The sequence below is a fragment of the Leptidea sinapis genome, chromosome 35 (assembly GCF_905404315.1).
Source record: "Leptidea sinapis chromosome 35, ilLepSina1.1, whole genome shotgun sequence".
Taxonomy (NCBI): domain Eukaryota; kingdom Metazoa; phylum Arthropoda; class Insecta; order Lepidoptera; family Pieridae; genus Leptidea; species Leptidea sinapis.
Window position 1 is genome coordinate 2,522,599 of NC_066299.1, and position 18,060 is coordinate 2,540,658.

General features: G+C 34.3%; 2 protein-coding genes across 2 annotated transcripts in view; both read right to left on the bottom strand.

The window, feature by feature from the left end:
- LOC126975316 (putative inorganic phosphate cotransporter) overlaps positions 1-5,112 on the bottom strand; it is a 44,762-nt gene extending 39,650 nt beyond the window's left edge. The window contains exon 1 of the mRNA XM_050823147.1: positions 5,108-5,112. The gene's annotated coding sequence lies outside the window, so the exon portion shown is untranslated. The remainder of the gene's footprint in view (positions 1-5,107) is intronic.
- Positions 1-18,060, bottom strand: part of LOC126975304 (nose resistant to fluoxetine protein 6-like) — a 31,086-nt gene that overhangs the window by 9,777 nt on the left and 3,249 nt on the right. The window contains exons 3-9 of the mRNA XM_050823122.1: positions 15,129-15,329; positions 13,585-13,655; positions 8,734-8,930; positions 7,690-7,804; positions 6,944-7,158; positions 6,055-6,245; positions 2,451-2,598 (exon numbers count right to left, since the gene is read on the bottom strand). Of these exons, the coding sequence (XP_050679079.1) occupies positions 2,451-2,598; positions 6,055-6,245; positions 6,944-7,158; positions 7,690-7,804; positions 8,734-8,930; positions 13,585-13,655; positions 15,129-15,329 (1,138 nt within the window). The remainder of the gene's footprint in view (positions 1-2,450; positions 2,599-6,054; positions 6,246-6,943; positions 7,159-7,689; positions 7,805-8,733; positions 8,931-13,584; positions 13,656-15,128; positions 15,330-18,060) is intronic.

The window sequence follows — 18,060 nt, forward strand, 5'->3', positions numbered from 1 at the left end:
AAGTGTTTCCATTTAATTGACGTATATGTTAATAATGATTTACTTATACTTATGGCCGGTTTTGGAGACAAACGTGGCCACCATTTTTTTTGCAACACTCCGTGAACGAACAATTTTTGTTGGCTTTAACTCATTTTCGAACACCCAAACTCGTGACTGGTTTTTTATTTCGGGCTCGTACGCGTATATCCAGGATTCATCATCAGAAACGATGTTGTATACAGCATTTGAGGATCCTGCGTGGAATCTTTCGAGAGTTCTGACCGACTGAGTTTGCTCTTCACCGAACAAATGCGGTATCCATCGGGAAAACAACTTTTTTACACCAAATTGTTCATGCAAGATTGACTGCAGTTTTTGGACGACCTTGACGGGGATCATCACTGAGTTGAAATTCAACAAACCAGCGATAAATTGTGGTTTTGGATGGGGCTTCATCACCAAATGCAGAAATCATCCGGTCAACACACTGTTTTTGTGTTCACCACTTCTAAAGTCATAATAAATCATCGCTCTAGAATTTTCTCGAGTCAATTCCATTTTCTCAACGACTAAACAAGTTTGAAAAGACCTTGTGACAAAACCGAGAGTCTTTTTTTAAATAAATAAATGGTATTCGATTTCTAAAACCAAGGAGTTTTCAATTTAAAAGATTTTAATATGACAGGAATAGTGGAAATATTCCATTCCCGATACTTTTAGTGCAGCCCTCGTACTATATCTATTGTTTTGGAATAGTGTTTTTGAAGTCGTTTGTTTTTTTGTTAAGAGCATATTAAATAAAAAACCGTTAAGAATGACACTAACCCATCATGTACTGTGAATATAATGATATAATAATTTTATTCTATCTTCTTTAAATTTTTAGACTTTATCAATAATTACTAATAATTTTCAGTTTTTGTCAGAGGGAAACCATTAATTTGAGACAACGTATGTGTATGTTTAAAATATTACTCATTAAAAACATAAGCTGCCGGCCCGCCATCTATGTATCAAAGCCAATATTTTCAAAATTCTTGCGTGGAAAACAGTTTATATTCTTACAATCCTCGTTATTCACTACTAATCTGAGTAAATGAACCTACACAAAAAAGTACAAGCTATAAGAATAACTTTTCTGAGAGAAGTACCAAAAAATTGCGTCATGCCATGCCAAAAAACTTGTTTAACTTCAAAGAAATGTGGTAGTTCATAAAGGCTCGGCAGTGTTAACTATAACCAACAGCAAGCATGAGCAACCTACAAATAAGACTTAAGGATATTTGTAACAGGATTAAGTAGTGTTCATAGCTCGAAATGCTATACTTTCACCACAAAACTTGTCTAAAAACACCATGTTTGCGTGTTTTCTGCTTACTCTTCGCCTTATGGAGATATAAATGCAAAGCATTTAATTGCGGACGCAATTATTTACTATTTCAGTGGATATTAAAAAGAAATTAATTCTAAGTTTTATGATTATATACTATAATTTATCAACCAGATAAAATCATCAATTTTCAATGCTAAAAAATTTTTACCTTAAATTTTTAAAACACAGCATGTTTTCAATACGATCTACTAAATTAAAAAAAAAAAAAAGCACGTACATCCCCCAAAATTACTTGCGTGATTGAACTATTGTAACAAGAGAGGTAGAGCGGCCGCTATATCAGGAGATCCCTCCCATTAATAAGATCATTCAAATATATTAAAATATAGTTCAACTGAGTTGCATCAACTTACTTTAGCAATAACAAACATGTTAAAGTACAGATTAAACAAAATTAAGTGTGTGTGTACTTATATATGCACGCAAGAAGTTATACTTGTTATCGTGCTATTATCGTAGAAAGAACAATATTGTAAAAATCTTGCAAAGATGGCTTTGACAATTAATTATTAAATAAAGAATACAGCTGTATGGGCTTGAACCCTTGGCGGTCCTAATAATGGACTTAGAAACCAAAAAAAAAAAATGAATGTTGCAAACGCCAGAAAGTTTTAGGGACCAAATTCACCTTTGTGATACAGTGATGCGCGCGCGTCTTAAAATTTCACACTCATCATTTTTTCATAACGCGCCTAAAGAAGTATTACTTCAAATGTGTTGCACATTTGACAATTTTTAGATGACGTCAATACTTTAACTGTGTAACCGTAACCGTCCAATGTTAACGTTATATATAGCTATTGTTAATGTTAAATAGCTAAATAGCGACCTTCTGTCAAAAGTTTCATTATTTGAAACTTATGACAGGAGGTAGAGTAGAGAAATACCAAGTTTATATTCGATATAAACACTTTAACTATGCCAAGGAATACGATGGTGCACCCCACATTGCACAACACATTCCACAGGTTATGTTGAAGTCAGCGTTATTGTTAACGTTAATTTTGACTTAAACCTTATCTGTAACAGCTAATATGATGCAAATGAGCCAAAGTACAGCAGTCGGTAGACATACCTTCGACACGGTATATGTGTGGTCGGCAGGGCGCATGCGCAGAGTCCGTATCATGTACCCACACGTCATGCCCACTACGAACGGAGTCGCTCGCGTCACCGTGTTGATGTAGTAGTCCTCAAAATACTTTTTGTATTCAGACATCCGCCTTTAAATATATTAAACCAATCAACTAAAATATAGAATCACTTATTCAAAATGCACAACAACTATAAGTTAACAGTAGGTTATGGCATCAATTAAATCTGCCTGACCCCGAAGTTTGTGAAAACTTTATCTTCGGGGTCAGCGATTCCTCAACAAGTTACTGTTACTTAATTTAATTAATAACTATCCCACCCGCTTCGCTGGGTGAATTTTAAAAAGAAATAAATTAAATTTTATTCATCTTTTTAAAAATACAAATAAGTAGTCATAAACCATCTAGGATAAATTTCGCATTGAATGGTGGCAGTTCCATGTCGATACGATTAGTGGTTTAGGCGTGATTGAGCCTCAAACAAAGACCATTTTCAATATATTTAGATATATAGATAATTAAATAATATAAGATTACTAAAATAATTATATGATACTATCCAAGTTAAGGTGCAACTTTTGTAGCAATAAACAATGAACAATGATATTATATCTGTGTTTATGTGTGAGGATGAGATAAGTCTCTCTCTCTCACTCTTACTCACAGAGTGTGTGTTTCCGTATTGTATCATGTAGTTGTTATTTTTTATGGAGGAGGATAACAAACCAATATGGGTCACTGAAGCGGTCATTAAAAAAACTTAAATCTTAAATAACGATGTTTGAAAATCCAGGTAACAATCTCCGAGGCTGAAATCATTCTGGAAGACATCATCATTATGCACGGTTCTGTTCACTTTGCTTTTTTGTCTATGAAATAGCAAGATCAATAAAAAAAAATTGAATAAGGTATAATTCTTTGGAAATTTCATCCCATTGGTCTCGTGTAGAGGCGAAACATTTGTGTCGCATTGGCTAAAGAAAAAACTGAACAGATTGAACACTCAATAAATCTCATATAGCATTTGGATAACAAGAACTAACTATCTAACTCTACATGTCATCGAATGTTTACTTCTATCACACGTACCTCAGGCTAATGTACCTGAAAATCAAGTAAAAATTACGAATGTGAAGGTGCTAACTGCTCTGAAATATTAATTGCTACCGTTATTGTAATACCCAGTCTGCGAATGGTACAACTAATTGGATGTAAATACTTTATACTACGTAAAAGAGACGGGACTGCCTAAGTTTGAAATAGTAGTAATTACATCCGGCTAAGTTTGAAAGCGAACAGTTTCTTAAAACGTAGTGGATTTCGCCTATCTCCTTTTTTAAAAGATTATAGCCGTTATCTGTCAATCTGCCAATGACTGCATGTTTCAAACAATCGAATGAATCGCTTTTTTCTTAGAGAGTTTCACTAGGCTCAATCTAGATGAGTATATTATACGGCCCGTACTAGATATAGAGAAATAGAAATATATTTTTCACTTCTCATGCTCTGAAATTGCTTATTTGTGCACGATATAGGCTGCACAAAATCGATTTTTGTGCACAAGTGCATAAACGTTTATACTCATAAATGTATCTATATTAAGGCAAAGAAAATGAGCCACACAGCCAAACACAATAAAAAGTTCAGAGATAGAATTTGTTATTTTATAATATTTACTTTAATTTATTTGCCTCATGTCTTACTTAAAACATAAAATATATTAAAATTTAATTTAATATACGGTAGGTTATTTAATCAATTAAAATATATATATATATATATTACAAAATTAATTTAGTAGTAGGCTGTATAGTTCTGGAGCCCAAGCCAAACCAATGTCGTAAGATTTAAAAAAAAAAGCGCCGGGAAACAGGTCAAGTTTTTTCGTTCGTCTTTGAATTTCTTCAAATTTGCTAAAATTGTTAAAAATGTCCAGTGAAGGAGAGGATTTAGCACTCTCTCCTAATACGCTTATGGAAATTAATGCACAGAGAGTAGTGCAACAGATATTACCGCCAAAGTCTCGGGAAAAATATCTGAAAGTTTACGATAGTTTTGTAAATGTCGTCAGTGCCATCTTCTCACAATATCTCATCTTCACAAATTCTGAAAAATACCGTTAATATGCCGGGAAAAATAATTTCCTTCAGTATTCAAAACTGTACTAATTTTACTTTGGATATTAAATAAAGAAATGTTATGTTATACTACTGTTTTATTTCCTCGCAATCGAAATGAAAAGCAGAGTTTATAACTCGTCCACAAAACCATTTTATCCTCGACATTAATATTAGCACTCGCCTTCGGCTCGGGCTGCTTTAGGTCTCGGACGAAAATGGTTCGTGTTGTGCACTCGTTAAATCTACTATATTATTTTAGCATAGTGAGTCACCATAACATAACATATTGTAACAACACTTGGTAAACGTCATGAAGCTAAATCAGTTCGTAAAGGGCCTACGACATGGGGAAAAAAACTAATAAGAAACTTTCAGCCAATCATTTAAATTAACTTTAAAAATAAAAATTTAAAATAACAACTTAGCCTATTTAAGAAAGCTGCTGAGAATATGTAACACAAGTAAAAGCGAATTAATGATATTTAAGTCGGGTAATAAAATTTACGAACATAAAGAACCTCTATCGTTGTGTAACGCACCACTAAATATGGTAACGAAGTTTAAATATCTTCGCCACTGGGTCTCCGACAACCTAAGTGATATCCTAGACTTAGAGAGGGAACGTAGGGTGTTGGCTGTCCGCTGTAATATGCTGGCCCGAAGGTTTGCGCGTTGCAGTGAACAAGTAAAAATAACTCTGTTTAAGGCTTATTGCCAATCATTTTACACGTGCAGCCTTTGGACCGGCTATACGCAGAGGGCATACAACGCGCTGCGAGTGCAATATAATGACGCGTTTAGGGTAGTGATGGGGCTGCCTAGGTTTTGTAGTGCATCCGGCATGTTTGCGGAGGCGCGCGTTGATGATTTTTACGCGATCATTAGAAAAAGATGCGCATCATTAATGAACAGGCTCCAGGCTAGCCCCAACACTATCCTAAGCGCGTTGGCATGCAGGTGGGACTCCCCACTGCTGAGGCATTGGATAGGTTTGCATGCGCCTCTAGCTAGGTGCAACTTATTGTGAAAATAACTAACCTTACTAACATAATTTTTAAGAAAAATTGTAACTAACATACAATTACTAACACTACCACTAACATTACTAACTTAGTCTAAGAATAATTGTTACTAACTTAATAACTAATACTTATGGATGTATAGTGTCCGAAATAAATGATTATTATTATTATTATTATTTAATATTATGTCATAATAGTTGTAATTGTGTGTCAATATTATAATATTAATTATTATTATGCAATTTTAAGTGGCCTGCGATGAAACAGACAAGAACCTATGCATCATTATCATCTATTGAAGGTTTACTATACTATAGTAAACCTTCTCTGCCATAGATGCTTATGTATATTTGTTGAATTTGTGGTCAGTAAGTCCTAGTATTAGTACTAGTAAAATCATTGATATATTTTGGTGTACATACAAAAAAAAATTATAAACTTACATAGGGTTAAGAATATTTGCTGGATAGTTATTTGTATAACTCGAAATAATGACACTTGACAAAGTTAAGGACAATGCCAAAATGAGTGCACATATTGCTTTCAGCTTCGTCCCGAGCAACCAGTAACTTATAACGGGGCTGATGAAAACCAGCTGCGTGTCCATCGATAAATACCACGACTGGGGTAAGCACTGAAAGATTTAAAATTCTGTATTAATATTTTATTGAAAGCGCGGTATATAATAACATCAATCACTGATCAACAAACACAATTACTTGAAGGAACTTGGTTAATTTTATAGTAACTATAATTGCAAATGGTCAAGTCCAAATCTACTAGTTCCAAAGAAAAATCAAGAAAGAAATGGTGGAAATTAGAATCTTTTGATTATAGAAAATTAAACTTAAATGTATGTGATGATAAATTTATTAAAATTTAAATATTAAATTCTTTCTTATGCTACATATTTTAGTTATGCTACATATTTTATTCATAATAGTTAGTTATGCTACATAATTTATTCATAATATTGACCTTTACCATGGTTATTATTTACAATTTAGCAATATGATTAAAAACACCTGAAACACGACCAGCCTTTTTAAGTTTGGATATGCCGTTATTTAGATTTTTTTTTTACTGAAACTTTGTAATTGAATTTTATTATTGAAATTTTAAAGAAAGAATAAATAACCGCGTAAGAGATTTTATTCAGAAAAATTTTGGGCGTGATTGTGACTCTAGTTGTTTATTGTACGTCAATGTAAGTGACGGTGACACGATCGACTTTACGAATTTACCCTTCTAAATTTAACCGTCTTTGATATTTCTCTGTAATGAAAAGCCCCCAGCGCATGAAAGTATTTAAATAATAAAATTATTACTTACAATCTCTACAGGTTTCACATAGTTTTGTATCTGCAGCAAAGTGGACCACCATCTAACTCTGCATGTTTCCACTGCATTACCCATGACAGTCCAGTGAGGTCCATCGGATATCCAATGGAACACAGTCGATTGCAAAAGTACAACACTGGCCAGAAGTGGCATTATTCTTATCAAACGGTGAAGATAGAAAAGATGTAGTGAGGCTACGTATCTCTCTGTAAATTGCAGGAAATTATTTATTGAATATTTTTTATTAAAGGTTCATTTAACAGAACGTTTACCTTAAAGGCCGGCAACGTTTCTGCGATTTCTACGATGTTTGAGAGTGTGGACGTTGATGATCACTTTACATATATTGATCAGTATACTCGTCTGTCCTGCTCATTAAAAAATGTATAATCAATACCAGTGAGAGGCTCCTTTGCACAGGAAGCCTGCTGGATTATGAGTACCACAACGGCGCCTATTTCTGCCGTGAAGCAGTAATGTGTAAACATTACTGTGTTTCTGTCTGAAGGGCGCCGTAGCTAGTGAAATCACTGGGCAAATGAAAGTTAACATCTAATGTCTCAAGGAGACGACCGCAATTGTAGTGCCGCTCAGAATTTTTTGGCTTTTCAAGAATCGTCTGCTCGTCTCGTCCCTTATTTTCATAGAAAAATATCCATGAGGCTTCTTCGCCCCAAAGAAATACCATCCGCAGCAAATCGAGATTCGCTGTTACGTTAAATATTGCTGCTTCTTACCTGACGTAACATTGTTAGGAATGGAGTAAATGCAGAAGAGACCAGAGAGAAGTAGGAATGTATCCACACTCAGGCTGGCTGCGTTTATCAGACAACTCATAGAACATTGAACCCACTGAAATTTTATGTAGTACACAGTTATTATTTTAATGAGATTGTTGTTAAAGTGTGTGATACAATACTGTGTGAGTGACTGATCCAAATCCTATTATTTTTTAAATTTTTGCCTCTGTCTGTATGTTCTATAATTCAAATTCAAAATAAGATTCAAAATCACTTATTGAACGTCAAAAACTACCAACCATTCAAAAAATGACTTAGACCTGAGAAGAACAGGCGCAAGAAACTCAGCGGGCTCTTTTTTATACAAATATGGATTACAATGTAATATCGTACAATAAACATTTCTAATTAAAGAGCCTGAGGGTATTCGCTTCATTCCCAGTCTGTGGTATCATTAAGAATATCGTGTATGCTATAAACCTTTCCCACACAAACGTTTTTTAGAAATTCTTTTAAATTCCGTAACACAATTGTTTTAAACATTTTGGGATCATGTTGAAAAAGCATATACTATCCCTGGTAAGCTATACATTTTGTTTTCCTTTCGTTTAAAAGTAAGTTATTAGCATTAAACCAATTTACTACTTCAGTAATGTCGTTATTAATATCATGTTTATTTTGAATTAGATTATCATTGACATAGACCAGTAACCAAAAAGGACCCAACATTGAGCCCTGAGATATACCTATTGATATGATAGAGCTAGTTGATCTTTTTCCATTAATTTCTACTCTTTGAAACTTACAACATAAATACGTTTTAATAACAATTTAAGTAAAATTTTCAGAATCGATACCATAAATAATTAAAGTTTTGAAAGAGAAAACTTTAGCACGGTCTACGTGGGGAGATCAAAGATTAGAGAAGTCAGAGTCATACCACGATACGCGACGAAAGGCATATACCTATTTCTCAATAATTCTATTGCAGAACGACTCGCTCTTAAGGCCGCCTTATATAACAATTACACGTACTCGTACCTCCAATATTCCGACGACATTATGTAGTGGCAACAGAAATATACCGACATAAGTATGCCCCAATATCACCCACAACATGGACAGCGCACGGATTCCGTCGATGCATTCTATATAGTTGTTGCTTTTCTTAAATGCGAATATTCGTTGCACATTTTTGGTCAACGAAAAACTGGTTATGAGCGTATTTCCTGAAGTAGCTGAAACAATAATTTTAAATATAATATATATACTATATCTACCCAGCTCTATATATTAAAATTCAATTATTAAAATTTTTGGGGTAAAAAAAAATATATGACGACCGATTCTCAGACCTACCAAATAATAATTATTATATTCTATTGCCATTTTGAAACTCTATTGTGTATCTGTGGATGGAATAGCGAATATTAAATTCGCGATACATAAATAGGTGTTGATCGTAGACGGATGAAAATCTAAAATTGTATGTATTTTTAATGCTGAATCATAATAAAATAAAAATTAAAAAAATTGTCAAAAAAAATGAAAAAAAAAAATTTGGGGTGACCCTTATTTTGACATTTAGGGGTATGAAAAATAGATGTTGGCGGATTTTTAGACCTACCCGATATACACAGAAAATTTCAAACAAATTGGGTTAGCCTTTTCGGAGGAATTTGGTAACAAACACCGAGAATTTTATATATTTATTATTATTACGGTGTGTTATTAACTAGGTAACTTAGTTAGTGCTATATCAGCCAACAAAAATAAGTGTACATTACAGGAGTGGACTCCTTTCCATGTGATGATAATGATGATTAATATGAATGTTTTTCATTTTTCCATTTATCACCACATTGGAAACCTCACTTTTAATGAGAAGAAGTGGCAAGAATTTAATTGCCACTCTTTTTAACCAACAACAGCTTCAGTAATTTATAAAATATTTTACTATGGGAAAGAGTGATAGTACGAGCAAGGAGTTCACCTAGTGTTCAAATTCAAAAACACTTTATTCATTTAGGTCACAGAACATTCACTTATGAGTGTCAAAAAAAATATATAAAAATATTGTTTCTTATTGAATTTACCGCTACTTCGTAAAGGGTGGAGCTAATGAGAAGAAGTAGCAAGAAACTCATTGCCACTCTTTTAAGTCAAGATTTATATTTTAGTTGTTTTACAAATCATTTTAATTACAATATATGCAAAGTGACGCAACAAAAATACTCAAATGTCAAAAACTGAAAGGCTTACATAAGTAAGTCAGAAAAAGAAAAAAAAGGTAAATTAATACTTATAAACACAAGAGTTATTGAGTATAGTAGATGCATCAATCCACACATACCGTAAATAAATAGAGGCATTATGTGAGCATTTCATAAAATAAAATATATAATAACTTTAACTTTAAAGGAAATAATAATAATAAAAAAACACATCAAGCAGACCATCAAGGTAACAAGATCATCCAGCCCCCACGAGTAGCACCTGTTCACGAGCATGACGCATGGACCAGCCATCGCTTCCCTCGACCATATTTTAGGGAAGGGAACGACCCGCCCCACGTCGTCGCCACAAGCAGAAGCATTTAAGCGAGCATGACGATACCTGTCACGAGCAATCTACCGAATAACAAAACAATTCAAGTTCATCTACATATTATGCAATACTTACTAAATGCCTCTACTTACAATTTTGTGTCAAATTACATAACTCATGATAATGATTATTAAAATTGATTAAAAAACAGAAACAATATTAATATTTAGATTATATAACTATAGTGACATTTATCAAACTAAGACAGACATGTAACAGCCCAGCAGCTCAGTCCCAAGGGTTCTTTAGATCCAGATATTCAGATATTTTATACCCTTTTGTATACAACTTTTTCTTTAGCACTGATTTATATTCTGATTTATATACTGAGTGATAATAATAATTATAAAGCCTTTTTATTTTCCTCAACTTACATTTTCAAAATATCAATTTACAGTTAAAATTAATTTTAATTTTAAACAGTAAATATAAAATTAACTAACTAACCTAACTTTCAAAGTTAAGGCCCTCTCAATGGCCCTCCTCCAACAGTTCCCAGGTTTTTCTAGTCTCTGCTTTCATGGTCCAGTCCTTTCCGAAATGAAATTACGGAATAATGGAAAATTATACTACCATAAAGTTGTACTCCCCAAGTCAAAAAATCATCGTACGCGTAACGCTCTCATCACTCATTCACCAGCTTACTCCCCAAGTCAAAAAATCACCGTACGCGTAACGCTCTCATCACTCATTCACCAGCTTACTCCCCAAGTCAAAAAATCACCGTACGCGTAACGCTCTCCTCACGCATTCACCAGCATACTCCCCAAGTCAAAAAATCACCGTACGCGTAAAGCTCTCATCACTCATTCACCAGCTTACTCCCCAAGTCAAAAAATCACCGTACGCGTAAAGCTCTCTACACTCATTCACCAGCTTACTCCCCAAGTCAAAAAATCACCGTACGCGTAAAGCTCTCATCACTCATTCACCAGCTTACTCCCCAAGTCAATAAATCACCGTACGCGTAACGCTCTCATCACTCATTCACCAGCTTACTCCCCAAGTCAAAAAATCACCGTACGCGTAAAGCTCTCATCACTCATTCACCAGCTTACTCCCCAAGTCAAAAAATCACCGTACGCGTAAAGCTCTCATCACTCATTCACCAGCTTACTCCCCAAGTCAAAAAATCACCGTACGCGTAAAGCTCTCATCACTCATTCACCAGCTTACTCCCCAAGTCAAAAAATCACCGTACGCGTAAAGCTCTCATCACTCATTCACCAGCTTACTCCCCAAGTCAAAAAATCACCGTTCGCGTAACGCTCTCATCACTCATTCACCAGCTTACTCCCCAAGTCAAAAAATCACCGTACGCGTAACGCTCTCCTCACGCATTCACCAGCATACTCCCCAAGTCAAAAAATCACCGTACGCGTAAAGCTCTCATCACTCATTCACCAGCTTACTCCCCAAGTCAAAAAATCACCGTACGCGTAAAGCTCTCATCACTCATTCACCAGCTTACTCCCCAAGTCAAAAAATCACCGTACGCGTAAAGCTCTCATCACTCATTCACCAGCTTACTCCCCAAGTCAAAAAATCACCGTACGCGTAACGCTCTCATCACTCATTCACCAGCTTACTCCCCAAGTCAAAAAATCACCGTACGCGTAAAGCTCTCATCACTCATTCACCAGCTTACTCCCCAAGTCAAAAAATCACCGTACGCGTAAAGCTCTCATCACTCATTCACCAGCTTACTCCCCAAGTCAAAAAATCACCGTACGCGTAACGCTCTCATCACTCATTCACCAGCTTACTCCCCAAGTCAAAAAATCACCGTACGCGTAAAGCTCTCATCACTCATTCACCAGCTTACTCCCCAAGTCAAAAAATCACCGTACGCGTAACGCTCTCATCACTCATTCACCAGCTTACTCCCCAAGTCAAAAAATCACCGTTCGCGTAACGCTCTCATCACTCATTCACCAGCTTACTCCCCAAGTCAAAAAATCACCGTTCGCGTAACGCTCTCCTCACGCATTCACCAGCTTAAGTGCGTAAAGAAGTTTTTCATCAAAAAAAACTCCAGCGTTCCCACTTGTTTACTAACGTCAGTTAATAAATGTGTTTAAATAATGTTACATGTCACTGGTGAAGACAGCGCGGATGACAGACGCACGATTCAATATAACAATAAAAGTAAATTAAGGATTTTGATAATTATTATCCAGCTCCAGCAGGCCTACCATGAACTCTTATTGCGATTCAATTGACAACCTAAAACGAACTGCTTTGATATTTCGTACCACGACGTCATTAGAGCTATCTAATTTAGGTTGACGTCAAATCAACTGATTAAATCGCAATGATGTCAATTGAATGTAAAAATGATATCAACTGAATCGCAAACTGATTTAGTTCGTTCATTCTTTCCTACCATGAGGTGTTATTTCAACCTAAACTGGATAGCTTATTTGTCAAAGTGACCGATTCGAAAAAAGTTGCTACTTCCTTAGAGAAAAGTGAATCGTGTTGTTAATAACTTTTAAAAAATAGTGAAAACATAGAAAACAAAAATTTTATTGATTAAAGATGAGATGAGAATGCTTTATTGGAATTTTTATGTAAAATAAAATACTGAAAATAAATACCAAAAATGAAAATACTAAAGAAGAGGCAGTAAGGGCCCGGGCTATAGCCTGTTCGCAAGAACGAATTAAAAAAAAATGCACTCTGTGGTCCTGTCAAATCAAACGTCAATGGAGGTGCGTTCATAACTCGTTATTTTTACGAAAACACAAGCAAACATTTAATTTGTAATTCGAAGAACTATATTTATTAATTAATATTACTATTATTTAATAATTATAAAAAATGGCTTAATGGTTTATAATTTGAAGATATAAAGCACATTTTTAAAATGTATTTTAAGTATTTTCTATGCGAAAAAACCGCTAAAATGATATCATTTTAGGTTTCGAAACGCAACGGTTCGAATAAGAGAGACAAACTTATGCAATGACTGTAGAGCGTCATCTCTTTCTCACACTCTCTTTCTCAGACCACAGACCAATTTCTTTCGTTCATTCTTCATAAGCTATCCAAACGCCATTCGGTAAAAGGCACTTCATGGTACGAATTTTAGTGATTCAGTTTAGGTACCTAAACTGAACTGCATCGGAATCGCATCGCTTATTAAAAGTTGATGGTAGGCCCTCAGGCCATTTTCGACTCCCTGTTACTACATTGTGGATTTAATGAGAAGCCTGAACTTTCAGTAAGCAAGCACATAAGCATAGCTTAATAATAACAATGTTATCTCCAACTTGTACTTACATTTATATTGAGTAAACAGATCGTAGCAAGTGGCAAGCAGTGTTAATAGCAATATAATGCTCAGCCAACACCTGAAACACAGGAAGTAGCTGCTACAGCTTTAGCGTAACAAAATAAGAATCCTTAAGAATTTTTATTCCTCGTGCTATTTTACGTTTGTAGATAGAACAATATTGTACTTAAGAAGATATTAAATACATCCAATTTAAATATTATGATTATCACATAATTTGGCTGACTAGCGTTTATTTAAATATCTTTAAATTATTTTTATACAATTAGAAAGAAATGATATTTGTAATTTAACAACTTATACATATTGAACTTTATTTAATTCTCGTCCATTGGTTGTAGTTCAGTAGATATATGAGTAACAAGAGGCTTATAATATATGGTAGCTGTAGTATGATGCAAATGGTCTCTAGTTGACCAACCAAGTATGCGCGCATCGTAAAAGTTAAGTCTGATAAATTTTCCTTAACGCGCCAAAAGAAGTATTACTTCATTTATACACATTTAACCATCATACAACTTATTATCAATTTTAATTAAAATATTTTAATTCCAAATAGGATTCTAAATCACTTATTGAACGTCAAAAACTACGTACTAACTGAAGAATTCTGTTGAAGCTTCACGCAACTTAAATTGACGCAATATTCAAATTAATGGTTCACGCAACTTACATTGATGCAATATTCAAATTGAACCTTCACGCAACATACACTGATGCAATATTCAAATTGAAGCTTCACCCAACTTACATTGATGCAATATTCAAATTGAAGGTTTACGCAACTTACATTGATGCAATATTCAAATTGAAGGTTTACGCAACTTACATTGATGCAATATTCAAATTGAAGGTTTATGCAACTTACATTGATGCAATATTCAAATTGGAGGTTTACGCAACTTACATTGATGCAATATTCAAATTGGAGGTTTACGCAACTTAAATTGATGCAATATTCAAATTGAAGGTTTACGCAACTTACATTGATGCAATATTCAAATTGAAGGCTTACGCAACTTACATTGATGCAATATTCAAATTGAAGGTTTACGCAACTTACATTGATGCAATATTCAAATTGGAGGTTTACGCAACTTACATTGATGCAATATTCAAATTGGAGGTTTACGCAACTTACATTGATGCAATATTCAAATTGAAGGTTTACGCAACTTACATTGATGCAATATTCAAATTGGAGGTTTACGCAACTTACATTGATGCAATATTCAAATTGGAGGTTTACGCAACTTACATTGATGCAATATTCAAATTGAAGGTTTACGCAACTTACATTGATGCAATATTCAAATTGAAGGCTTACGCAACTTACATTGATGCAATATTCAAAGTGGAGGTTTACGCAACTTACATTGATGCAATATTCAAATTGAAGCCTCACGCAACATACACTGATGCAATATTCAAATTGAAGGCTTACGCAAGTTACATTGATGCAATATTCAAATTGAAGATTCACGCAACTTACACTGATGCAATATTCAAATTGAAGCTTCATGCAACTTACATAGAAATATAGTCATAGACGCTGGATGGCTTGTCTTGAGGAAGGCGACAGAAACTTGACACTCGAACCTGTGAGTCGTTGACGGAAACACCCAGTCCCTTAGTGATGTACTCGGCTACTTGACTCACAGAACAAACTTTTGGTATACAAATACCAACAGTTAATGCGGGCTCTCCAAGAAACGTAGTATTGAGTAGGGTTCTGAAAATTATGTAAGATGTGATGAATTTTTATACAATATCACATAAAATATGTAATAAGTAAAATTTTTAACATCTAAATAGAGCTATAATAGCTTAATATTCTTACATCACCTTTTGTGGACTAACATGAAGCTAATTTGAATTAATAATTTATAGTTTCTGTGGAATTCAGACAATACGAGATTAGTGAAAAATTTATAAATCACTTCTCGTAATAGTACAAAATCTTATTCAAACAGAGCCGACTTAGGCCGAATATTCCATATTCCACGTCTCATTCGAAAAATCAATTTCAGCGAGCTACACTACAGCGGAAAATGGATAACTCAGAGGCTATTTATAGAGGGGGGGGGGGGGGGAGAAAATTATTGTTTTTTTTAGGTTTTAATCGGTTTTAATTTTTTCTCGTCCCATTAGAAAATACCATACAAAAAAATATTTTAATCATTTGAGAATATTACGTAGATGGCAGGTAAGTGCTCTTAAGCTCGATTACTACAACTCCAAAGTTTTACAAATTATTTTAATTACAGTCTATGTGAAGCGATGCAACAAAAATACTCCAACGTCATGCCTACACTAGTTTGCTTAAAAATGAATATAAAGTGATAAAAAAAAAACAAATAGATTTACTGTTTAAACAGTAATCACCAATAAATATATAAAGGTAATATGGGACCATAAACGAAAAATAATTATAAAGGTATATTAAAGTAAGTAAGTCGGGGAGAATGTACAAAGTACTACATATTTTACCCCAAGCGCGGGCAGCTATTTCGGTCAACGGAACTTAGCTATCCAACGTGGAAATGCTGCCAGTATTCTTGGTACACGTCCCCGTAATGATAGTTTTAATTAAATGTAATCATAGTATTTATTAAATATAGTCATAAGATTTGTTTTGTTACAAACTATAAAGATAACTATACGATAACTTTAAACTTTTGACTACATAAACATTTCTGTGACAAGAGTATTCAGCGACATTAATTTAGTTGTAATAAATTCTATCGAAATTTGATTAAATTATTGACACAACATCATCATCAAAATCATCATTATCAGTGTCGTCATTTCAACCTAAAGACTTTCATTGCTGGAGAAAGGCCTGTCCCAAAGATCTAGGACGATCGGTCATGGCCATGTCTTGACCAGATCATCGGTCCATCAACGCGGATACACCATCGGTTCCAGCGCCGTTATTAACCTACATAATATATAACTACTAATAATATATCTATTCAAATATAAATAATAAAACCGAATTCAATTTTACTAAAATAATATAATCGCCGATACAACACTTAATAAATTAACAAGTAATCAACTACCGTGTAATGTATGAATTTATTCAGCTGTGTTTGGAAATTTGATATGAGTGAATGAATAGGTATCGTATTTGTTTCAATAGCATGTAAACTACTTTCTTGTACATATTATTATGTACAAGAAAGTAGTTTGTTCGCTAACTCATTCGTTAGCGAATAGATTTTATTTCATTTGAAAGGATAATTCCAATTTTTTTTTAATGAAAATAAGGGACGAGACGAGCAGGACGTTCAGCTGATGGTAATTGATACGCCTTGCCCATTACAATGCAGTTCCGCTCAGGAACCCAAAAATTCTGAGCGGCACTACAACTGCGCTCGTCACCTTGAGACATAAGATGTCTCATTTGCCCAGTAATTTAACAAGCTACGGCGCCTTTCAGACCGAAACACAGTAATGCTTACACATTACTATTTCACGGCTGAAATAGGCGCCGTTGTGGTACCCATAATCTAGCCGGCATCCTGTGCAAAGGAGCCTCCCACTGGTGAAATTGATCTCATTACACTATACAAATAAAGCAGATGATGATGAAATCTATGAGCACTTGAGTGAACCCTTCAAGTTATAAAGATAACCCATAAAGGATTAAATATTTTTTCCACAACAGTTCATGCATTAGTATCGAAAGAATATCGGCCGATGAAGTGAAAATGATTAGAAATTTCACAAATAGCTTTCCGAATTTATCAGAATCTTATTATTTTCAGAGGAAGCCAGATAATTAAGCGGTAAAAAACGGTTTGTTTTCTGAACGGTGAACCACACGACAAAAGTAAACTCTTCTTCAAGGCGATATTAAAAATACGATATACAACTTCATCCTTCCAGCTTAAGACTTAAAATGTCGAAAGTGCTGTGATCTGTCACAAATCGATACCCAGGGCTTGTCAAGGAAATATTCTGGCACCTGAAATCACATCGGCTACTCGAACAGTACAGGCATTGGAGTCATTGAAGGTAAAACAAACCCTGCCCTAAGGAAAGAATGCTAACCATATAAAAAATGGAACCCATTCTATCCCAGACTTCTAAAATTATGCACAGATTGCCCTGCGTACTCCATGTTGTGAAACCCAATCTATTCGATATGATGTGAAACAAACAACGATTTCTTTTTCATTATTATATATTGATGTAAAAGTAGTGTTGTGATTCTGATTATTATCATTATTATAATGATCAATGAAAGAATCTGGGTGAAGTATAAAAAGTATTCTTTCTATTGATATAGTGTTTGCTCTCAAATATCGTCACCTTTTTGCTCTCAATAGTGTTTTTCATTATTATAACACTAGAAATAGGGGATTGCTTGTAACTAATTCTAGTAGGCTTCATAAGATACATAATAGCTTTAAGGGTAAATGTATGCACTTCTATAATAAAGTCCCAGCCACTGT